At 48.2% G+C, this 24,813-nt stretch overlaps 1 protein-coding gene across 2 annotated transcripts in view; it reads left to right on the forward strand.

Moving 5' to 3' along the window:
- Nucleotides 1-3,118: 3,118 nt before the first annotated feature.
- Nucleotides 3,119-24,813, forward strand: part of mgat3b (beta-1,4-mannosyl-glycoprotein 4-beta-N-acetylglucosaminyltransferase b) — a 42,290-nt gene continuing 20,595 nt past the window's right edge. The window contains exon 1 of one of the 2 annotated variants that reach the window (XM_076171738.1): nucleotides 3,119-3,831. Coding sequence is in view for 1 of the 2 variants with exons in the window: in XM_076171737.1 (XP_076027852.1) it covers nucleotides 23,238-23,311 (74 nt within the window). In the remaining variant the exon portion in view is untranslated. Of the gene's footprint in view, nucleotides 3,832-22,535; nucleotides 23,312-24,813 lie in introns of those variants that run through there. The other variant, XM_076171737.1, reaches the window with a different exon arrangement.

Raw genomic sequence — 24,813 nt, forward strand, 5'->3', positions numbered from 1 at the left:
CTGGCGACCCTCCGGTTCCCAAGCGGAATCCCTACCGACTGTTGTAGCCGTGAAGGTGAAGTGCTGCGATGTCAACGGCCTGTACATTGTAGCCTGGAGGTGATGCCTCAAATAGCATGAGGGTGTGATGCAGCCAAACCCATAGACCCAAACTGGACTCTCCTGTAAGACAGGTTTGCATCCTTCTAGTCATTGCCCTCTGGTGTCTGTATACCTCTGATCATCCGAGGAGGCCATGCTAATGAATCTGTCACATTCTTTGGAATCTCAGTCTCTGTGTATTCATCCGAGGAAACAAGGAGCTGAATTTTCATCTTTCTCCGTCTGTGACGTTGCGTTTGGAGAGGTGTGGTTTCCCTGGAGACGGGGGTCTGTGCCGTCCAGCCAAAGCTGAATATCTTCTTCCTCTCTTCGCCCAGGAAAAGGAAATTGCACTCGGGGGTCTTGGATTATATTGGCACAGTATCCATTACTTATGCATACATGTTGTACACAAGCAAGTATTAGAATACTCATCTGGGATATGACATCAGCTGTTGCAAAAGGCATCATGGGTTGTGGAAGGGGAACAAAGGGGGGAGACACAGGGGGGAAACAAAAGGAAAGGGGGCGAAATCTTCCATAACCTACTTTGATCTTTGTGTGGCATCCGTCCATCAATCCACTCTCTGTAACTCCAGTTCCCAAGTTCTCGACGCTATGTTGCACACGCCCTAAAATGCACTGCCTTTTCAGGGTGTTAGCGTACGCTTAGTGCTATTTCAGTTCAATGCGCATCCAATTTAAAATCCGGCGGAATTCAAGGAGTGGCGGCTGTGAGGTTGTAAATCTCCGGCTGTGGGACGTCTCGCTCCTGCTCCTGCTGTACAGCTGGATTTGGAGCCGACAAGCTGAGGTGTTGCAGCTCCAGGATCTGACTGCATCAGCGCTGGTTAGGAAGTAGGTCAGAGGCCATTATGATGCTGAACGGTGAGACTGCCACTGCCAAATAAGGAGTAACATGATGTGAACAGTGAGGCTCCCTAGGGCTGAACCTGACAAATAGTGGGCGAGGAGCACGAGGAGAAGATTAAGAGGAGACGTTACTCTGTTTGCTTTTACGTCTTAGTGTGGCAATCAGTTTAATTCAATCACCTTTTGAGTCTTATTGAGGTTCACATTTTTGTTATGTTCCCTCAAATGTGTAATGTAGTAAGGAGTTGGTTGACTGTTGACTCACTGGCAATCTGTGTAGGCGTCAAACCCTTCTTTGGTCAGCACACATGATTTGGTGGGTGTTGCCTACTCAGATTTTCACTCAGTGTGCCCAGTGGTGGTAGAGCAGCAAACAGAGAGTAGACGTGGAAGCATTGCAGAGGTTTGAGAATAGAATAGAACACATAAATCTGTACAACATGTCCCTTTAAGTGGAGTGGACAAGGATTCTATCATTGATGCTCTCTTTTGAAACGAATATCCAGATGTGATGAATTACAACATTTTGAGTTTATCCCAGCTAATTGATCTGTCTAATCAACGAAGTGAAGTAAAAAGTGGTATTGTGTTTCCCTCTGCCTTGCACACAAGGCACTGAACCTGATCACCACCTGCTGTTCTCTCTGCTCTGTGTGTCTGTGTGTGTGTGTGTGTTTGTGTGTGTGTGTGAGGCCACCTTAAACACACTTAAGGAGAAAGAACAGAAGTGCCTTTCTGCCAGAGGACCTTTTCTTATCATAACATGAACGCCATGATGCTCACCAATCCTGAAGTTTGGATGCTGATATGGAATTTAAATATTTGAGAGTAAAGAAAACTGATGTGAAAAAACTGACAGTATTTAGGACGGTCATAATAAATAAAGATTAGGTCATAATAAATAAAGATTAAGTCATAATAAATAAAGATAAAATCATAATAAATAAAGATAAAATCATAATAAATAAAGATAAGGTCATAATAAATAAAGATAAAGTCATAATAGATAAAGATAAAGTCATAATAGATAAAGATAAAGTCATAATAGATAAAGATAAAGTCATAATAAATAAAGATAAAATCGTCATAATAGATAAAGATAAGGTCATAATAAATAAAGATAAAGTCATAATAAATAAAGATAAAATCATAATAAATAAAGATAAAGTCATAATAGATAAAGATAAAGTCATAATAGATAAAGATAAGGTCATAATAAATAAAGATAAAGTCATAATAAATTAAGATAAGGTCATAATAAATAAAGATAAAGTCATAATAAATAAAGATAAAATCATAATAAATAAAGATAAAGTCATAATAGATAAAGATAAGCGTAGAAGAACAGCAGCCAGCGGCTTCACTCAGAAGTGCTGATCTTTAAGTTACAGTTTATATATACTGTTACTTCTGGTGTTTCTACCGTTCCTGGTCGAGCCTCCAGTGACCTCCAGTGACCTCTTCCCCCTGATATTTATCTCTGGACCCTGGCCTCCACTGCCCCCGCTGAGAGCCATGTTAGGCCATGTTTGAATGAAGTAGTGTTAAACTAGCAAATTGTCACCTGACTTTTTCTGGAGATTTGTTTGCTCAATCATTAAGCTCTGGTGCTGTGCATGATGATGAGCCAGTAGTGCTGAAGACACTGTTAGATTGATTGGTGGATGTGCCTATTCAGTGCACTTATTATTGCATTGTTTACTCATTCTTACTCTTATTATGGTTGTATGTTATATTAATATATTGTATAAAATATGATTCAATATTCTTACCTTGATTTGCTCTCAAACTGTTTTAAATACATAAATATTTTCAAAATTTGACCATTTTATTGAAAAAAGAAAGTAAATTTAACAAACTGATAAACGGTGCCAATAAATCAAATGTTAACATATAGTTTTCATTTCCTCGTCCAGAGATTAAAGGAGCAGGCCGTGTAGTTTGGTCGGTCTCTCTCTCTCTCTCTCTCTCTCTCTCTCTCTCTCTCTCTCTCTCTCTCTGCCCTCCGCCCCGTCTGCCGCCGATAAGCAGCAGCATAGCGGGGAGGAGCTCTCCTCTCACGGGGCTCCTCCTTCCACTCCCTTCGTTTGCCTTCCGTTGCCCCCCCTCCCCCCCTCCCCCCTCCCCTCCCCTCCCCTCCCTACACACACCTCCTCCCCTCCTCCTTCCAGAGAAGAGGATGAAGAAGGAGTGAGCGAGAAGAGAGTGAGAGGAGGGGGGGTCTTATTTTCATTTTCTCCGGAGCGGAAAAGCGTCACACCGGCAGCGGAGCGCTGCAATCGGAGGACGGAAGAGAGAAGGGGACGCATCCCGGAGAGAACCGGAGGGAGCAGGCGACGACAGCGGCTCTTAAACACGACGGAAAACGGCGAATTGGACGACAAGACAGCGGCGATCACCCCCCCGCCACCGCCCCCGCTTCCCTCCATCTCTCCATCCCCATCATTGCGGAGCCCTATGCGCACCGATTAACGGATCCCGTTGCTCCTTCTCTTTCTGCTCTGCCACTCGGCTTGTGAGCAGCATAGAGCAGCATAGAGCAGCAGAGCCGGTAGACTAGCAGAGGCGTCACTGTGTCACCCCCGCATCCGAACAGGATCCACCGGAGCCTGTTCGGGACCGTACTACGAGCCCGTTATCGTTGCATCCGGACCGGGGAGGAAACACGGGGGGGATGCCTGTAGCGTAGCCGACGGGGAGAGAGAGAGAGAGAGAGAGAGAGAGAGAGAGAGAGCGAGAGACAGAGAGAGAGAGCCGGTTACTGAACGCAGCATCACCGATGCTCGGAGATGGCTTAACGGATCCTGCGGCCAAACTACGAGACGAGACCCGGAGCACCATGACCCTCTGAAAGACGGAACACACAGGCGCAGATGGGTAAGAGGGGACGCTGCCTTCATTATTATCTTTATTATGCCGTGATTTGTGTGTGTGTGTGTGTGTGTGTGTGTGTGTGTGTGTGTGTGTGTGTGTGTGTGTTGGGGAGTGGTAAGGCTTGTGACGTGACGACCCCTTCCCATCCTGCTGTCTGCAATGCTGTTGAGGGGGTTAGCGTGTGTGTGTGTGTGTTGATTAAGTTGTTTCTCAGGAGGAGGTGGGCAGTGGGATGGATGGGCGGGCTCCACATGCTGGCCTGCTGCTGCCTCCAGGCTGTTGTGTGTCTGAACAGGATGCCCTGTGTGTGTGTAACTCTGCATGTCTCCAGATCTGACCTGATTCCGATTCTAGGGGTCACGATCCAATTCAACATAATCCAGAGTTTCTAGGCCCCACTTTGTGAACGTTGGCTCTCAGACATGATTTGTTTTGAAAGGTTGCAGCTCTGAGTCGGCCACATGCACATCCTCTACTACATTAGACAAATTGTTGCATATCAACATCTTTCAAAAAGCTAGGGAGCATTTTCAGTGATATGGCGTGAATGGAGCAGCACTGTTGTGGTTGACAGATGCGGTAGTGTTCAGTGCAGAGCTGTGAAAGAGTTCAGGCCTTCCAGTCTTTAGCCGGAGTTTTCATTCATCCGTTGCCTCTGTGGTTTTGAAAAATGAGGACTTTATTAATGGACTTGTCCGACACACAGACCTGAAAACCTCCTGTTACATTGATCTTCAGTATCTTTGAATCTACCTGTGAGATAAAACAGTGGAGCATTGCAGCGCGGGCCTTGTTTTAGACTTCCTGCAGCCCCGGTCGGCCCGGGTAGTCGGCCCGCCCTTCTAGTAGCTTTTGCACATTTGTACGTTTCTGGTAATCCAAAATGGCGGTCAATTGACTCATGACATCATATGTTGACGCGTACAAAAACTTGCGTTCGCCGGGTACAGAGGTCCACTTGAGTCTGCCACACATTCTTGGGGCTCCTAAATGTCGTTGTTTAGAAGAAGATTTGTGATTCTAATGTGAACTGAGTTTAATCTGAGGCCTATGTCAGAGTGTGAGTTGGAGTTTAGCCTACTGTCTCCTCATGAACTGGCTCTTAACCCTTATGCTTTACCTTTTTATACTCAACATACAGTTGGAAAGTGAATGTGTGTCAAACAGCTGAGCGGATGGCTGTGTGGTGCGTGTCTAACCTCTGGGTCTGCTCACGCTTGCATGTTGAGTTCAGAGTTCTATTTCTAATTTCCCATGAGAGCGAGCGCGGTGGCTCAGTGTGTATTGATCAGCGGCCTCATATGGGTGAGATTAGGTGAAGGGATGTGCAAGCGGATATATATAAGCAGTTAAGGGCAAAATGAGAAGAAGGAAGTGAAAGCTATGACTGTGGAGAAATGTTTTGGTGTGGACTGTAGCACCAACACAAGTACAGACTCTGGCCTTTAAACAAGCAGATTGGCTATCTAAACTAAATGGAATAACGGCAAGAGTCCTCTCCATTTCCTCGACCATGTTGGGTGAACCTCTGAGGCAGTAACAGGAGCAGAGGATTACTACTGCTGCTACTACAACTACCAGCACTACTACTACTACTGCTACACATGTACAGTCGTGTTGCAGTTCTCTTACTGTGGCTGTCAAGGGTCAATGATGCGCCATGATGTGTTTAAATGGGGATGGGGAAAGCAAAGACCTAGAAAGGGAAAATGTTCCTGAGGTACCTTTGGGCTTTGGGTTGCATATTGGTAAAAGTGAAGGCAGCTGTCGCACTTGGAATATGGAAGTTGGGTGAGATGAATGGAGGGAAATGTAAAGAGACATCATTGAAAGAAGAGGGAGGAGGAGAAAGATGGGTGGAGGAGAAGGGGGAATGGAAGAGATAGAAGAGGGTAGGATAGAAGAGAGAACCCTGAAACAGGTTTTGGACAGGGTGGAGAGTCATCCAGAGACCTTTGTCCAGCACAGAATGCAGCATATATATTGTCAAGCCTGCCCACAGCTACCTGGAACGAGAATTTGTGTGAAAAAAAGATGAGGACTCTGTAACCTTTCTCTCAGTCGGTGCGTCATAAGCAGTTTTATACATTTAGTCTTCCAGTTCCTCAGTTCTTCCTCTCATACTCCGCCTCCTCCTGATGTTGCTCATCAAGGCCCCCAATCGCAAATGGCTTTGCTGGCACTCTGTCGCTGCCAACATTGCCAAAGGTGAGAGAACCCTACCAGTACAGCAACATTGCAGTCTTCCTCTTTCACAGCATCCTGTTTTTTACGCTGAGAGATGGTTCCGCTCTCTCTCACGCAATTGCATTTGGATCAGCGAGTCCCTTGGAAGGTCGTTCCCGTTCCTGTGCGGTCGTTTGACGACACACAGCTTTGGGCTGCGTGCAGATGGAGCGTATGCAGAGGCGTCAATGCAGTCATGAGAGTTTCAGTTTGATTTGGTTCGGCAAGAGCAGCTGCTAAAGCGCCTCAGTCAAATCTGTCGAATGGGAAATGACCAGGGATCTCAGTTTGTTGGCACGTGCAGGCAGATTTAGAGCTCGGATATTTAGAATGTGTGGAAGGGAAGCTACAGCAAGGAGCACAGACAGTCTGGCTGATGGCAGAGAGGCTGGATTTGGACCGGAGGCCTCAGGGGTTTCTATCCCGGTCCTGCACGAGCTGCCCACGCTTTCACAGGGTCCGGGGGCAGAGCAACTTGGGAATACCCAGGCACCAGGATCCATTGGGGTGTGAAGCTTTGGATCCAGAGCTCACACTGTGGTTGTTGGGTTACGGTTGCCTCCGTGAGGAAACATGACGCATCAAATCAGGTCATCAGGTCGGCCATGAGGTGTATCTGTCCCATAATCAGACTCAAGCCTCCTCCAGGAACCCTCCTGCTCTGAGTTAAACTAGGGGGATGGTGGAAGTCCTTCGTGATGGCAGACCAGCTCAGAATTCTGGGTAAAAGGAGTTTGACGCTGGAAGTCATATTTTGTCCCTAGGGCAGACTTTAGTATTAAGATGGCTGCCTGTTCCATTCCAACTCGAGGGGACAAAGGGATCCTTTGATTGCAGTGGCAGTGAGGCAGAACCCTAGTGGGCACTAACGTAATTACAATCACTGTCATCAGAGAGGAACAAAAGTGAAAAGTAACGTGTTGTAACATGTGTGACACTGAAAGAGAACCAATTCTGGAGGTTTGGCCTGCGGTTTCTTTCCAATTTCAACGTGTCTTCCTCCTTTTATTCGCTGAGTGAGTGTGTGTGTGTTTGTGTGCGTGTGTGTGTGTGTGTGTGGGGTCATCCCAGGCTCCAGGAAGTTCCATCAAGAGGTTACATACTGCTGAACACAGCCTGCTGCTGGTCGGGGGAATTACGCTGTTTCCCCTCTGATCTGGGATCTGAACACACACACACACACACACACACACACGGAAGGCTAGGCTCCAGCTGTGCTTACTTTATGCACTCACACACCTCTCCCTTGTCCTTCCACACACTCATTTTGTCATGCTGTGTGTGCGGCTTAAGGACGGTCCCTTGTATGGGCGGTGGCGCGTGTTTGTTCAGGAGTTCTGTTAGGAGTGTGTTTGGTGGGCAGATTGGATTTGTGCGGCTCGTGTAGCTATCGGTGGAAGCGAGAGCCGTGTCCCGACGTAAACTCAACCCTCATCTCCAGTCATCAGTTGTGGGTAGCGACTGAAAGATGGAAATACGAGATAGGCAGCATTCGTTTTAGATTCCCTGAATGCTGGCCTAACTTGTTGACGGACGTCCTGTGGAAGGATTTCAGTGTTGGGTTGTATTCCATGACCAGTACATCCACAAACACCAGGGTTTGTCTGAATTGGAGTCATTTGCTTCTATTTGTAGATGACAAGTCTGGGTAATAATCTCCACTTAGGGTTAGGACATGTTTGGGCATCTTTTATCTCACCACAACAGCTCTAACACCCGTAAACCAGACTTCATCAGATAGCGAGAGCGAGAGCGAGAGCGAGAGAGAGAGAGAGAGAGAGAGAGAGAGAGAGAGAGACGTTAACCTCTTGGTTCTTCATAATAATCTGCAGTCCATCCTGCATTTCCCTGTTGTCTGCCTGCAGTGAAAGATACGGCGAAGAGTGAAGTAACAGACGAAATATAATCCAGAACGCCTGGATGACGTCTGGAATGTGAGTTACGTGGGTTCGCCGGGGGTTTGGCTGGGACGCCGTGGCTGAAGGCGGCGCTCAGGTGGCTCTGAAGAACTTCACAATAAGAACATTTGGATGTGTTGGATGCTGTGTGAGCGTCACTTTCCACTGCACTTTGGACGATGGACATGCAAGCGGGCTATGTCCTGATCCACATGGTCCCACTGGTCAGACCGGAGCTCCTGTGGGGGGCGTGGCCTCGTTGTAGCCTATGTGCAGGGCAGCACTGCGCCGCTCGTTCATCAACAACAACTGCTCCCTTATCAGGTTTCGCCCTCTCTCTTTTCTCTCTTCTCTCTCTCTCTGTCTCTGCCTCACACATACTCACACAAACAATCTTTCGTGAGGAGCTGCATACAAGGAAAGGACCAACTGTCCAAGAGCCAGGATCACTGCTCTCTCTCTCTCTCTCTCTCTCTCTCTCTCTCTCTCTCTCTCTCTCTCTCTCTCTCTCTCTCTCTCTCTCTCTCTCTCTCTCTCTCTCTCTCTCTCTCTCTCTCTCTCTCTCTCTCTCTCTCTCTTTCCTATATAAGGCCGTCTGTCCCTCCCTGTCATCACCCCCCTCCCCCTCCCCTCCCCTCCCCTCCCCTCCCCACATACACACACACACACACACACTGCAACTCTTGAGGGCGGGCCAAGCACAGTTTACCGCCAGGCCAAAATAGCAGTCGGCTGTCCTTGAGCTCGTCTCTCTCTCTTTCCTTCTCTCCTTCTCTCTCTCTCTCTCTCCCCCCGTGCCCCCTTGCCAGAGCGACCTCTCAGGGAGGGAAAAGGCTCCTGACCTGTGCTCGACCTGTTATGTGTGCTTAAGGAGCGCTGGAGGCTCCTGCTGGTGTACAGTCTGTGTGTGTGTGTGTGTGTGTGTGTGTGTGTGTGTGTGTGTGTGGTTGGGGGGGAGCAGATACGTCGTTGCCAGTGTAGGGAGCGTTTGCTCTTCTGCGCCACAAACAACCTTGGTAACACGAGCGGCCGCTGTCCCCATGCTGGTGAACTCAATACGCCGAGTGGGTCAGAACAAACCGGAGAATTCATCTGCAAGAGTTATTTAATCCAGATCTGATGCAGGGGTGGGGGAAAGGGGGGGGGTTGAGTGGATTTATAATCCAAAATAGAAAGGGAAGGCAGCCTGACCCCGCTGAAGGTTTCCTTAACACCCGAGTAAGCAATTTAGCTTTTCCTGTTTAACTTTATTTGTGAGCCATTGTATCTGGCTGGAAGGTCATGGGTCCACACACACGCACACACGCACGCACGCACCCACACACACACGCGCACTCACTCACTCACACATGCAGGTTTGTGCTCTTTGTTTTTATTGAAGCAAACATTTTACATGACATTGTGCGTACGATTGTAGGATATTTTGGAGAGAGAGAGAGAGAGAGAGAAAGAGAGAGAGAGAGAGAGAGAGAGAGAGAGAGAGAGAGAGAGAGAGAGAGAGAGAGAGAGAGAGAGAGAGAGAGAGAGAGAGAGAGAGAGAGAGAGAGAGAGAGAGAGAGAGAGAGAGAGAGAGAGAGAGAGAGAGAGAGAGAGAGAGAGAGAGACAGAGAGAGAGAGAGAGAGAGAGAGAGAGAGAGAGAGAGAGAGAGAGAGAGAGAGAGAGAGAGAGAGAGAGAGGTTGTATTATTAATACTATACACCCCGAAACCTAACGCAGGTTTGACACACTTATGGTACTTATATTGTGTTTCCGTCAGTCTACAGTGTTTCCCTAAATGATCCTGAAAAAGGCTCTTAAAATAGCTCGGCGCTGCAGTATTTCCCAGAACACACACACACACACACACACACACACACACACACACACACAAGCAGTTTCCACATGCCACAGTTTTCAGCTTGTGAAATACAACTAAGAGTGAGGAAATCTCTGGCTCTGGAGAAAGCACAGACATATGGAGCCGTGTTGGAAGGAGGCAGATTCTCGTCATTTCACTCTCCGCTCTTTCATAACGTGCGGTGGAGTCTGCGCCAGAGCGAGGTGGGAGAGTGAGGAAAGATTAATGGAGGCCAAGGCGGAGAGGAGATAGAGAGATAGAGGAAGGAGGTCGGGGGCGGACGTGTGATTCAATTTCATCGACAACAAAAGCAGCTCAATCAATGACGCTGACGCACGGCGGCGAGCGGAACACTTCGTACGCCGGCTGCAAAGAAATGCCGACGTCAGTGAGGGTGCTTCCGCCGGGACTGTGAGGGAGGCGAGACGGCAACGAGGGTGGGACGAGCGAGGGCAGACGGCCTGGTGTCTGTCTGTCTGTCTGTCTGTCTGTCTGTCTGTAGTGGATCGATGAACGGAAGGAGGGAGGAAAGACATTTTCATCAGATTTAACCTACAGCCCAGAATCTCATCTGGGAAAGTGGCCCAGTGCTTAGTGACACACACACACACACACACACACACACACACACACAGGAGAGAGAGGGAGGTCACAAATAGAGGTAAAGCTGTTTGCCCTGTTTGTCTCCGTGTGGTCGTCCTACAAATCATCATTTAGTCCAGTGTGTGTGTGTGTGTGTGTGTGTGTCTGTGTCTGTGTCCCACTGCTCTCCTCCCTGTATCTCAGTGGACTTCCACTTGACTGCCTTTGTATTGGCTGCGTGTCTCCACACACACGCCGGCGCTCCGTGCAGCTGAAACACGACTCGCCTTACTTCTTATCAGGTGGTTGATCACTGAAGTTTGAGACTTTGTGCCTCTGGTGTGTGAGATTATTACTCAGCGTTGGTCTCCACCCAGCATTCTCTGCTTTGATTAGATCTGGACAACAGAATGGAGGAGGTGTGTGTGTGTGTGTCTGTGTGCGTGTGCGTGTGTGTGTGTGTGTGTGTGTGTGTGTGTGTGTGTGTGTGTGTGTGTGTGTGTGTGTGTGTGTGTGTGTGTGTGTCTGTGTGCGTGTGTGTGTGTGTTGTATTTTATTTTAATGAAGATTGTGGGAATATTCATCAGATCGCACTTCTGTGTCTCCCTGTGGCCTCCTCTTGTTACAGACATTGTTGCATATCATTAGATGCGTGTGTGTGTGTGTGTGTTGGGTGTGTGTGTCCAGGCGTTACACTGTTGTCCTGTTCCCTCATTAAATGAAATACTTCTGGTTGTCGTAGAGCAGCTGGGCGGCCTCGCATGCTAACATATTGTGTGTAATCTGTAATATCACACGTTCCATTTCTTGTCGTGACCTCCGCTGAATTGTGTGTGTGTGTGTGTGTGTGTGTGTGTGTGTGTGTGTGTGTGTGTGTGTGTGTGTGTGTGTGTGTGTGTGTGTGTGTGTGTGTGTGTGTGTGTGTGTGTGTCAGGAGAGGCAGCAACATGGATTCCTCAGCCTGATGGATGCTGTTGTATTTATTATGAATTTTATATTTAAATGAATAATAATAATAATCTGTAGACGTTTGTATCAGAGATTAAATGTAAATGGAGACTCATGAACATGGGAGCGTAGAGGCCGTCTGCTTCCTTCTATTGAAGTTCTTGAGAAACACAAAAGGGGAAAGGAATCCCTTTGATAAATTCCCTTGATTCTAAATTGAAAGCAGGCGCCTGACTGTTTGCAGTCAGCACGCGCTGAATGCAGGAACGCGTCCCATGACTTGAAGCCCAGCCAGGTTCTCGGCCCCGGGATGGGAGGGAGTCGCTGCCCTCAGTGTAGAAGTTCAAGTTGTTAGTTATTCATTAGCGAAGGTATGATGGGGCAGGAGATGGACAGGTTGAAGACGACAAACAGTGAAGAGAAAGCCGAGCCGCAATTTACTGATGGAGCTTCATTCCAGGAGCTCTGAGCCGCGACCAAAACAATGGGCACGGATACAAGTGGATGAAACGGTGAGAGGGTGTCGAAATCGGAAACTTGCCTTTAGGGACCGGACTAGACTAGACTAGGGACCCTAGAGGCAAGTTTTCAATTTCGTAAACTCTGGGACCTCCTATTGGAGCTGGAGAGTAGAACTGCTGCTCCTTCACACAGGAGTTTCTAAGCTAATCCTGACTCCTGCTGGACGCCGTCCAAGGGAGGTGTTCCATGCGTGTTCAAACTGGGGGGGGGATTGTGTTTCCTGTTGTTTTGGAACGCTCCGAGAAGAGCTGGAGAATCTGAGCAGAGACGGGGAAACACGGGTGTGTGTGCGGATCTCGATCTCGTCGGTCTGTGAGAACGGGGATTCACACCGACGACCTGAAGGCGAGTCGGGTACGGCTGAACCACCTGAACCAAGAAGGCTCTCAGGGATTGTGGGGATTAAGTTCGTTAGTGCGGCACGGCGTCTTACATTACCCGCCTTCCAGCCAAAATCCAAACACGGTGAGGTGGAAAGTCAAACACACGCACACACCTCCGGCTAGTCATTATTCTGGAAAGGTTGTGTAAGCAGACACCTTGGCTCGGTGTCAGTGCTGTCCAACCCTGGGAAACAATGGAGGATTGACGGAGCAGGTAACGCTCACCGGCTCTGGCTTATTGTGGCGTGGGTTTCCAGAGGTCAGACCAGGTGTCGGGTGTGTGTGTGTGTGTGGGACTTCCTCTCTCTCTGGTTGCATCTGGTTCAAATGGGAGACAAACTCCACAACACGAAACCCTCTGGCCTCTGACAGCCGGGACAAGAGGAGCGCTTGCAACTTTTGTGTGGACTGTAAACAATCGGGGAGTGCACATGTGCTCGTCGTTGAAGCGTTGAAGCGGAGCAGGTGTACGTGTCGTATCGTAGTCACGCCCCGACAAAGACTCATGCTTGCTTTGACACAGAATATGTAACTGGACACAGTTTTTGTGTGCGTGCGTCAGGCAACACCGGGCTCAAAGTTCTCACTGAACAAAAGGCTCCTGACTCACCCGGGTTCCGTCTTCTATGTATCATTCATGATTTTGGAATCTGACGCCCACGCTCGCCGAATCGTCCTCTGAGGCTAATCATCAACTTTGGCTTTTCCCCCGGTCGGTTATCGGCAAGGAACGTGCGCTAAGGTTCCGTGGAGACGTTACAGAGGATGCGCGGAACGAAACTACAAGCCTGTGCTCGGTGTGGGAAAGAGTTTGTGAAGGTTTGATTTGAATGCGATAAAATCTGTATCAGGATGTTGAGTTTGTGGTTTGTTTGTGGTTTGCATGAAGCTTTTTTGCCTGTGAGTGTTATACAGTGGCTTCAGTCACGCTTCAGCTTCTCTTCTACATGCAGTATACCGAGTGTGACAGCCATTCCGGTTGTGTCGTTATGGTTATACATGGTTAGCGTTTGTAGCATATGCACTGGTGTTCATGCATCATCTTATCCATCACGGCGGAGCTTTAAGGGGCATTACGCCACCGTGTGTGTGAGCTTTCTGATGTGATGAAGAGTTTTGGTAAAGGCTCACTAATCATAATTCACTCATGATTCACAGGATGCCGTGTTATCCCAGCGTCACGGCGGCCCGCTGCGCTATTACATCAACATAATGACGGTTCAGAGAGGGCTTTATCCAGGATTATGAGTGTGTGTGTGTGTGTGTGTGTGTGTGTGTGTGTGTGTGTGTGTGTGTGTGTGTGTGTGTGTGTGTGTGTGTGTGTGTGTGTGTGTGTGTGTGTGTGTGTGTGTGTGTGATACAGCACTATTCTGGAGACAAGAGGTGGGCATGGAGTTGAATGGGCTGCATTGTGTTCCAGCAGCTCTATTGTGGAGACAGACGGGCGAGCCAACGTGAACACGAGTGACATGCACGCACACACACACACACACGCACACACACACTGAAAGCCACTGTTTTTGAATCAACAGCAGTTTTGTCTTGTCAAAGGAAAAACATCAGTGTGTGGTGTTTGGAGCTTCATCTGTACAGGAAGTCCCCTCCGCTTGGACTCGGACAGAATTCCGAGTTGGACCTCATACAGAGAATGTTGGATGGGCTGAGACAGAATTCTTGCACACCTTTGCAATTTGGGAGTTTTCCTTCCCTTGTTTGTGAGATGTTACAGATGAGCGGTGAGGTGTCGATGTCAGCAGGGCAGTGACTTTGATCATCTACACGTCTCACAGTCTGAAGGACCTGACAGGTAAACATCTCCACGCTGTAGGACATCTGGCCGAAGAACAACCCTACTTGATATTCTCCAGTTGTCCTCATTTGTTTGTGTGCTTGAGCAGAATCGGCTTGGCTGCACACCTGGGAGGATTGATGCCTAAGCTCTCAAAGCTCTCAGCTCCGCCCCGCCTGGATCAAGTGTTCATCTCGCAGATTGACCGCAAAGTGAGCAAGTATGTGAGGCGGAGGTGCAAATCTGTGTCACAGCGTCGCAAACGTAAAGTAAATCCTGGCCGCTCGTGCTGCCAGGGCTTCACTTTGAACGGACACACAGGAAGGAGTTCACCACTGTGCCGTTGGTAGAAATAGGAAGAAGAAATAGAAACCACACACGAGGGTGAGAGATAGACAGAGACTTCTTGTTTTCACTTCTGTCCCGTGTAGAAATAGACAGGCAGTGTTCACATTAAACAGGCAGTAAACCCTGCATACAAAGCTCAAACCGCATCACACAATGTGATACAATACCACGCCCACACACACACACGCACACACACACACACACACACGTACATTTTCATAGTCAAATGATACAGGTCTGAGCAACATCATCCTTCATTCTCTGTCACACACGTCGGTTTGTGTAACACACCCGCCCTGTACAACATCTGCATTTCTTGCGCCTCTTCTGCTGAGCTCGCACAGTCTCCGTGGGCGGCACCCCTACATCACACCCGCGCTGCACCAAGGCGCCGCTGCACGGATGTAAAAATACACACCGGCCTGAATTAAAGTGGGTCTGCAGGAGATGAAGGCAGCTCGTGGTCTCTAATGGAGACGCAGGAGAGACGCAGGAGAGACGCAGGCCACTGGACATCAAACTGTGGTGGCCAGGTTGTTCACACCTCGGCTCAGGTGACTCCATGGATGGTGTGTGTGACCGACAGTCACAATAACAATCTGCTGACCAAAATGCAAAACACTTTTAAAACGCTGATGGGAACACTGAGGGAAATTGCGTGTGTGTGTGCGGTGTGTGTGTGTGCGGTGTGTGTGTGTGTGTGTGTGTGTGTGTGTGTGTGTGTGTGTGTGTGTGTGTGTTTTGTGTCGGCCCAGCTGGTAAACACAAGAGCTCTTGAGACTTTATTGACATGGCGTGGAATGATTTCATGGTGTGTGTAAACGTCTGCTTTATGAGCCCATGTCCTTGATTTATGGGTCAACTCATGTTTTATGACATTTTTAAATTCTTTGCTTTGCCTCTGTGTTGATGAGTCGGAGATCAGAGACGAGGTGGCGGTACGAGCACACGCACACACACTCTATAAGCAGATAGCAGATTACTCTCCCACTCCTCCTCCTCTTCCTCCGCCGTCTGCTGCTGGTCCTCACCAAACAGCTGCACTGGGGCTGCTCTGCTCTTTAGTGCCTTGCTCAGGGGCATGGTGACCGTTATTGCAAAATGTTGGTTAGTCATTTCTTCCTCTCATTCTTTCCATGTAGGTGTGTGTACTTTATTTTAGGGCCACTACCCCCCCCCCCCCCTACACACACACACACACACACACACACACACACACACACACACACACACACACACACACACACACACACATCTCTCAGTGGCTTTCTTGTTCCTTCCCTTGTTCCTCTTTTCATCTCACCCCCTGCCTCTCTCTGCCTATTTCTGTCTCTCCTCCTCCTCTTTTATCTTTCTATCAGCCCGGCTGTGACACAGTGACACGCTGCCTTCTCAGCAGGTCTCCCGCCATTACTGCCAATCTAGCAGCGCTGTGTTTCTCACAAAGCCCATATGTGAAGCAAGCTTTCTGAAAATATGTTCTCCTTCATTCTTTTGCTCTCAGCTCTCTGGATGCCTGAGTGGATTCAGCTGCGCTATGGTTTCCCTGTTATTAAAGGGGCCGTATTTATATCCTCTCCCTTTGTTAGTGTAGTGTTACATAGAGTCGCTGAACTGCCGCAAATTTTCAACCTAAACACTTCTGGTTCTTGAATCCGTTCCCTTGTGGAACGTGGACGTGCTCACTTGTGGACCAGGCTGCATTTCCTCCAAATTGTCCAAAAAAACCTGAAATGGTAACCCTGATGACATCATGAGTGGGTCTTACTCTGTTGTTCTCACTTGGAACCAACGTCTTGGGCTCTGAACCAATGTATTGTGTGGTGGAATCCCAAAGGTTGGACCGACATTGGAATGTGTCAGGATATATCCCCTTGGATCGGTCCAGGTTGCGGTCGCTTTGCGGTTTCAAGAGGGTCGGAGACGTGAAAGTGACGGGCAGAAGGGCTGGAGGCATTGAGCAAAGACGAGTGAAGCAAATATGGTCTGCAAGTGTCGGAGTTCCTGGTTGTCTTATCACAGCAGGCTGCAGGTTGCCCAATCCAAACCAGGCTACATTTCCTTGCTTTGGAGCAGCGCTGTGTGTTTTGGCAAGGGATGAAGTGTGGGCAGAGATGGAGCTGTAGGAGTCCATAAAGTCATCCTGCTGTAGAGGAAAGCAGGAAGTGTGTGTATGTGGGTTCATATCAGTGTGTGCCGGTGTGTGCCTTTGCATGAAGTTGAGGAGGCATGAAGTGAGAGAAGAGCCCCCTACTGTTCTGTAGTTCAGAGACATAATGTAGCGAGAGAGAGAGAGAGTGAGAGAGAGAGAGAGAGAGAGAGATGCAGTTTATCTGTCCCAGCATGCAGCTGGGTCTGTGTTTAAATTGTGACACATTTTACCCCGACTGCCTCGCCTTTGTCAGCTGAGCTCCGGAATTTGGCTTTGGTTTTTCCCTTCCAGACTGTCTTTGTCCCACAAGGGCAATTTAATTAGCAGTAAGAGAAAGAACACAGCACACAATAACAAAATACAAATACATGCGGAAATTGACAACGGGGGAACGGAGCGACCTCGTCACCCGGGTCAGAGGAAGAGCTGCTGTAGGCTGAACTCATCACGTCAACACTACCCTCTGTTAAACGCCCTCTGTCCTCTGCTCGCACTAATTACTCCCATCTAAATGCATCTACCTTCTGCTTCCCTCCTCCGGTCTCATTTCTTTTGTTAAACGTCTCTCTTATCAGGAGAGTTTCAGGGTCACGGGAATAAATGCTGTCACTTTATTCTGCTGGTAGGAGGTCAGGTCAAATGCGAGGAAACCTACAAAGCAAAGATTCCAATGACCACTGCAAAGGGTACTGAGACTTCTGAGATTTTGTGGAGAGAAGGAACTTTACAGGCGATTTTGAGGTGAATCTGAATCTTAGGTTTGGTTTCTTTAAGGCCACAGACAACCATTCTGTCTGCTTGTCCTGTCTGAACACTAGATTACCACTAGATGGTAGCAGAAACTAAGCAGCGGCCTTCAAACCCAAACCATCATGATCAACAACTCAAATGAACACAGACCCAGATATTTTTGCCGAGTTAGACAGAAACGTTTGGCCTTGGTGGAGGTTTGTTCTCTATTCAAATGGTGTGCGTGTGTCTGTGTGATTGATAAGCGTTGTGTGTTTGCATGTTCACCAGCATGGATGAAGGTCAATATGACTGTGCGGTCATACGAGGAAGCTTGAAAAAGGTTTTTGAGTGTTGTGGCGTGTTTGTGCGTGGGCATGTCACATGTTTGTGTTCACTTGAGTATCTTTCTGCCATTGTCGTCTAATTACAGGTTACACAGCCCTGATGCCATCTAACTCAAAACTGTAAACATAGCCAGTGTCTTGAGCAAACAGTCCTTACTCCTGTGTGTGTGTGTGTGTGTGTGTGTGTGTGTGTGTGTGTGTGTGTGTGTGTGTGTGTGTGTGTCTGTGTGTGTGTCTGTGTGTGTGTGTGTGTTCTTTGCTGTTGTTTGTCTTGTGGCAGGTATGCAGTAGAGCCTAGTGATGTGTGGATAAGCTTGTTCTCTTGCTCTGCTTTCTTGTTATTCTTGCCTGTCCGTCTGTCCGTCTGTCTGTCTGTCTGTCTGTCTGTCTGTCTCTCTTTGTTACCATGTTACTGTTGCACTGCAGCACTGTTGCTTCTCGGGCCCTGTAGTGTTGTGTTATTGTCATGTGTAGTAAAGTTCCCCTCGCCCACAGGGCATCCGCCTCTAAAGACCGGAACAGCGACAAACGGCGCTCTCAAGGCGGTCACATCTAGCTAGGCATTCAAACATTCAAACCATTTTGCCGCAATTCCTTTTGTAAATTTGAGAGGGGGCGTGTCTCATTTACAAACACTGATCTTGATCTCATGAGTCAGCGTATTGCGATCCAATGTTGTGCACTCTTCCGCCGGCTTCTTATCTCTCACGTAAACAAAACAAACATCGCCACAACAGCGCCCTGATGGTGGCGCTTTAGCAGCAACAACACTTCTCAGCCACAGTAAACTCGTAGGTAACACTCGTGGTGTAACATCTCTCACGCCACATTATTATTGGATCACATCACGGTGAAAGCGTGCTTCCTGTGCTCGCAATCCTGTGGTGTTTGTGACCTCAGAGTTTAATTTCAAGCAGCTGCTTCCACTGAATGAAGCCAAACGGGGAAATCACATGCTGATTGATGAAGATGAAGCTGGAGCAGTCAAGTATTCCAGGAGGCTGTCACAGATTATTAGCGGCAAGATTCACAGTTTGGTTATTAATTGTGGTTATTTACGTTCTTCCCAGGGGAATGTTGGTTTTGAGACGTGCCGCTGGCTTCAGGCTGTGTTTGGGCCGTACTGATGCAGCAGAAGGTGAAGGTGGAGGGAAGAGAGGGAAGTTTCTGGTGTGATATCTGGACCAATTACAGCCCAGGACCTTTTGGATAAAGAGGCCTCAGTTATCAGTACTGGTTTGAGTTGTTCCCTCCTGGTTTCACACAGAGGAGCTTCTGTGTGTAGAGAGCTGGCTGAAGGGAGAGTCGGTGTGACGCACTGTTACACAGCAGCGGTGGGAGTCGACCCCATAAAGCCAGCATCAGCATCAAACGCTTTGACCTGTGCTGGCATGTAGGGGCTCCACTGAAACTCCATTTGATCAGATACACTCTTCTGGAGGCAGATACACTCTTCTGGAGCCAGATACACTCTTATGGAGGCAGATACACTCTTCTGGAGGCAGATACACTCTTCTGGAGGCAGATACACTCTTCTGGAGGCAGATACACTCTTATGGAGCCTGCGGTCCTTTTCTCTAAAGGATCGGACGCTCTAGCACGCAACCGCCTCGCTGAGCAGTCGCTCTGGGCCTCTTTTCTCTTCTTCATCTCTATCTTCATCTTTATCTTTATCTTCATCATCCTCTTCTCCTTCTTCTTCCTCTCCTCTACTTCTCTGGCCTTCCCAGTCAGTGCTCCGTGTGCAGGCAGGAATGTGATAGGATTCCGGGTCAACAGGGGAAATCTGAGCTGGATGTCAGAAGCACAGCCATGAATGGAAGTCTTCCTCATCTGAACAACGCCGGTGTCATAAACATCCAGATTCCCAAACTGTAGTAACGGTAACAATAAATGATCCTCATTGAGCCGATTTGATACGGACAAGTTCAAACGATCCATCAGGATAAATAAACCAAGCTGCTCTGAATCTTCTTTGATGTCAACCAAACTACACAATAATGGATGACGTGCCTTGTTGTTGTTGTTGTTGTTGTTGTTGACTTAGCTGTGTGTTTGTGTGTCTGAGCATGGACCCTCAGTCTGTGCTGTGCCTTCTTATGCACTGAACCTTTTCATTGTGTCGCTTCCATGTTGTCGTTGCTAAACTTAACTCCCTAAATGTCAAATCTGAACTTGAGAGAGGGAGCGCGGTGCGAACACTTAAACTGTGACACTGACCTTTTCTTACACGCAAACACACACATGGACTCACACTCGCACTCACACATTTTGAATCCCAGCATGCCCTGCCTCCTCCAGAGCCGATCAATCAGCAGTCACGCCGCTGGAACACTCTGGGGTAGCCGATCCAACAGAGGAAGTGTGTGTGTGTGTGTGTGTGTGTGTGTGTGTGTGTGTGTGTGTGTGTGTGTGTGTGTGTGTGTGTGTGTGTGTGTGTGTGTGTGTGTGTGTGTGTGTGTGTGTGTGTGTGTGTGTGTGTGTGTGTGTGTGTGTGTGTGTGTGTGTGTGTGTGTGTGTACATTGCGGCTGACTCAGCTGCGTGGTTAAACCCACCTGCAGGTTGTTGATGTGTTATCAGATGAGCTTCCCCTTTTGCGTCTGAGCGTCTGAGACCTGAGCGGCTCAGCATCAGTTAGAGTTTCATTCAACTCATCACAGTTCTTCAATTTCCACCACGATTACACTTGATTTGCTTATTTTGATTCTCTTTATTCATTCATTCACCCATTGTCTCTCTCTCTCTCTCTCTCTCTCTCTCTCTCTCTCTCTCTCTCTCTCTCTCTCTCTCTCTCTCTCTCTCTCTCTCTCTCTCTGCCACTCCCTTCCTGTCCGTCTCTCTCTTCCTTGTGCCGTTTAGTTTCCTGTATTGTAGATGATGTGGTAAAGCTGCACAGTCACTCTAGCTCACAGCTGAGGGCAAATCTCTCTCTCTCTCTCTCTCTCTCTCTCTCTCTCTCTCTCTCTCTCTCTCTCTCTCTCTCTCTCTCTCTCTCTCATGCTACATTATGTCTCTGAACTACAGAACAGTAGGGGGCTCTTCTCTCACTTCATGCCTCCTCAACTTCAACTTAATAATACAACCTTCTCTCTCTCTCTCTCTCTCTCTCTCTCTCTCTTCTCTCTCTCTCTCTCTCTCTCTCTCTCTCTCTCTCTCTCTCTCTCTCTCTCTCTCTCTCTCTCTCTCTCTCTCTCTCTCTCTCTTATCTTTCTTCTGTAGCTGCTCTGCACGCAGCCGAGTGTTGTTATGACGAAGCAGCCGTTTGTGGCTTTTCCGTTGTTCAATGCTGTGCATGCGTACCTGCCTCTCTCTCTCTGTCTCTGTGTGTGTGTGTGGACCTTTGTTGTATTTATTGCCTTGATGCTGCCCTTTGACCTCTGCTGGTTGCTTGTAATATTTTTGATCTAGGAGCTGAAGCGTTTCTCTCTGTTGCTCTCTGTGTTTACTGTAACAGATAAGAATAGAGGCAGAATGCCAATGCAGCACACACACACACACACACACACACACACACACACACACACACACACACACACACACACACACACCTCCTTCTCCATCACTCCCATAATGCAATTACAACCCGCGCAGCAGTATTGCGAGCATCATGTTAACCCCTTAACTGAGTTATCTGGCTCACATTAAGGTTGTAATTCAATCCCTGCATTAAGACAGTAGGGTAACTCGTCAGTCTCCCTTTTGGAAACGTCGTGATTTGTGTTGCGTGGCATTGTGTTGTTTTGTGTGCCACGTCTCCTCCCGTCCGTCCTCCCGTCTGCTCTGTGAGTGTGTGTCGCCCCCCACATTTTGCCCGCTCTCGCTTCCTCTCTACCTTCCCTCCTCTCGCTCCCGCTCACTCTCTAATCACTCTCTCTCTCTCTCATCACGCTTTCTCTTCCAGTGCTCCCGGCGACCTGTAATTAAAAACGCTTGCTGAGGCTGAACGGGCTGCATTCAGATGTAACGCCTGACTCCTGCCTCCACCCACAATGCAACACCACCCTCACCATGCTGTGTGTGTTATGCCACATGAGAGGTGAATGTGTGGCAATGGTGGTTTTGTACCCAACACTGTTTCTTTCCGCACAAAGCAGCAGCTGCACTAGACGCGATGGCGCCGTTTCACCGCACCATCGGGCTCAATTCTGTGCATTCAGCAAACTGCCGCATGGCCCGAAGACTAATGCAAAGACCATCAGGCTTAAGCAGAGCCAAATGGAACCTTTCAAACAGCCCCCATCTTCCTGTTTCCATATTAACAATGGATACTGCACAATAGACGCCTGTCAGTGAATCCTTCTGCCCTTTAACATCTGTGGTGTTTTCAGGGGTCGACCTACTTTAGCTAATCCCAGGCCTGTGTGGAGGGAGGATGTTTTGTGGGATCGGGCTTGACTGGCAAGCCACAGTAAGCCGTTTTGATTGGAATGTCGACGGGGCAGATTGGGCAGATTGTCTCGACCTTGGCGATTGTCTGGCTGAGGTCGTGAAATGTAACACCGGCCGCATGAGAGGATGGTCGGTCCAGAGAGAGCAGCCGATGACGGGATCATAGTGAGAGCACACAGGTGGGCTGTTCACAAAAGGCTGGCTCGCACCGCTGTGTGTGTGTGTGTGTGTGTGTGTGTGTGTGTGTGTGTGTGTGTGTGTGTGTGTGTGTGTGTGTGTGTGTGTGTGTGTGTGTGTGTGTGTGTGTGTGTGTGTGTGTGTGTGTGTGTGTGTGTGTGTGTGTGTACACTTGGGCCAGCTCTGAACCTGTAATATCACATGAATATTGCTATTGACATTGTTTAGTTGTTATTGTTAGATGTAATCAGACACCTTCGTAGTTGTGCTGTTGTACTCAGTGTGTGTGTGTGTGTGTGTGTGTGTGTGTGTGTACACTTGGGCCAGCTCTGAACCTGTAATATCACATGGTTATTGCTATTGACATTGTTTAGTTGTTATTGTTAGATGTAATCAGACACCTTCGTAGTTGTGCTGTTGTACTCAGTGTGTGTGTGTGGTGTGTGGGGGGGGGGGCTGGTCTGGCTGGAGCTCGGTGCCTTTCTCATATTGTAATCAACAAATGTGACTGATCAGCATTCTGAAGAGGGCGTGCTAAATCAGCTTCCCTCAGTCGTCACAGCGCCACACAGTGCTGAGGGAATATAACAGCGCGCACGCTCACAACAAACCCGTGCTGATGTCCAATACACAATCAACTGCAAACTGCTACATTTTCACAAAGACACACTGGAGGCCCAAACGCTTTCAAACCTGCAACACAAACAGGACGCATAGATCCTCTGGTGAAACCATTATCACCCGTCTACACACTCTCACTGTCACTTACACACAGACTTCAATACCTCAGGAAACACAGGCAGCAAACAATCCTCAGTTCAGCAGGCAACAGAGAGGAGGAAGGGAAGCTGTGTGAGGAGAGGAAGAGGCAGGCCGGATTGTTGTTTTCATCCCGAAAGTAATGACTCACCTGGGGAGGGGAAAGCGCCATTGTTTACCGCCGAGTTCAACTTCCAATCCCTGTCATTAGCGCAGATGTAACGTGAGTTGGTACGATCACACCGTTAACAGAGCTGAAGTGAGTGGGCGTGTCAGAAGAGGAGCTCAGAGATCGTTGTTCATGAGCGTGGCTGCTCGTGGATGTTTGTTTGGAGGAAATGGAAGAGTTTGGGCTCAAGCTTTCACAGCAGAGCAGAGTTTCTCACAGGCCGCTGGTAGGTAAGTGGCTTACTTTTAATTTGGTGATCAGTCTTGTTGGCTTTTGCGAGTGTGGTGAGTTGGGGGTGGAGGGGAGAGGAGTCGCTGTGATCTGCTTTAAGGAGACAAAAACATTCTATGTTCAGTGTTGTTGCAATGAGTGCAGATTTTACAATCGCAACAACACAGACAGCTGCCGAGTTTGCTCCAATGTATCATAAAGGTGGCAAAAATTAGGAAAAGAACAAAACGATCAAACCTCAGCTTGAACTCTTTCATGATTGGATTTTCACTGCAAATTATTAAAACCCATTTTTGGCCACTTTTCCATTTAAACAGACGTCCCTCCATTTTGATTTTCTTGTATTTTTCTCTTAATTAAAAGGCTGAGAACATGGAGGTCGGCACTCCAACCTTCGCACATCTTACTGATGCCTCTGAGCAAGGCAGCAACAGCGGTTTCACCAGCCCCGACCTGCTCACCCTTGGGAGCCGCTCTCATTTAAGAACGAAGTGATGTAATGCCTTATTTGTTGCAAATCATTTGAGTCCATTTATCTTAAATTCCATCGCTGAGCACAATCCATACATTCATCAGATCCTCATTCAGTCACATTCACGGAAATCTTGGCGTCTGGAGCTCGCAGCTGCTGTGCCTCTCCAGAGGAATGTGTTGGATGGAGACGGATTGACGGGCAGAGATATGACAGGGAGATGCAGCGTGGGACACTCGTCTCCAACTTCACGGAGGGGGACAGAGAGAGAGAGAGAGAGAGAGAGAGAGAGAGAGAGAGAGAGAGAGAGAGAGAGAGAGAGAGAGAGAGAGAGAGAGAGAGAGAGAGAGAGAGAGAGAGAGAGAGAGAGAGAGAGAGAGAGAGAGAGAGAGAGAGAGAGAGAGAGAGAGAGAGAGAGAGAGAGAGAGAGAGAGAGAGAGAGAGAGAGAGAGAGAGAGAGAGACAATGGGTGAATGAATGAATAAAGAGAATCAAAATAAGCAAATCAAGTGTAATCGTGGTGGAAATTGAAGAACTGTGATGAGTTGAATGAAACTCTAACTGATGCTGAGCCGCTCAGGTCTCAGACGAGAGAGAGATCATAGATGTGGTCCGACGAATCGAGGCTTTTCTCAGTCACCCTCCTCAATCCACACACAGAGAATCACATCTACTTCACACAAACAATATCCCTTGCATGCACCAAATCTCTGCAGTTCTTCCATCTACCTTTTTAAAATTCACACGTTTAAACCTGCCTTGGCCTCACACACACACACACACACACACATACACATACACATACACATACACATACACATACACACACACACACACACACACACACACTTCCTCAGGCCTCATCATGTCTGCATTATTAAAAACCACTTGGCACGCTGGGCCTTTCTCCTGACATCTGACTCACACAAGCGATGCCCCGCGAGTCAAGAGAAGACATGTTTTCCCCGGTTCTGCTGGAGAAGGAACAAAAGAAGGTGAAGAAACGCGGCGCTGCTTCCACTGGC

Source organism: Genypterus blacodes, unplaced genomic scaffold, assembly GCF_046128005.1.
Source record: "Genypterus blacodes isolate CSIRO-AG114 ecotype Tasmania unplaced genomic scaffold, CSIRO-AGI_Gbla_v1 ptg000269l_1, whole genome shotgun sequence".
NCBI lineage: Eukaryota > Metazoa > Chordata > Actinopteri > Ophidiiformes > Ophidiidae > Genypterus > Genypterus blacodes.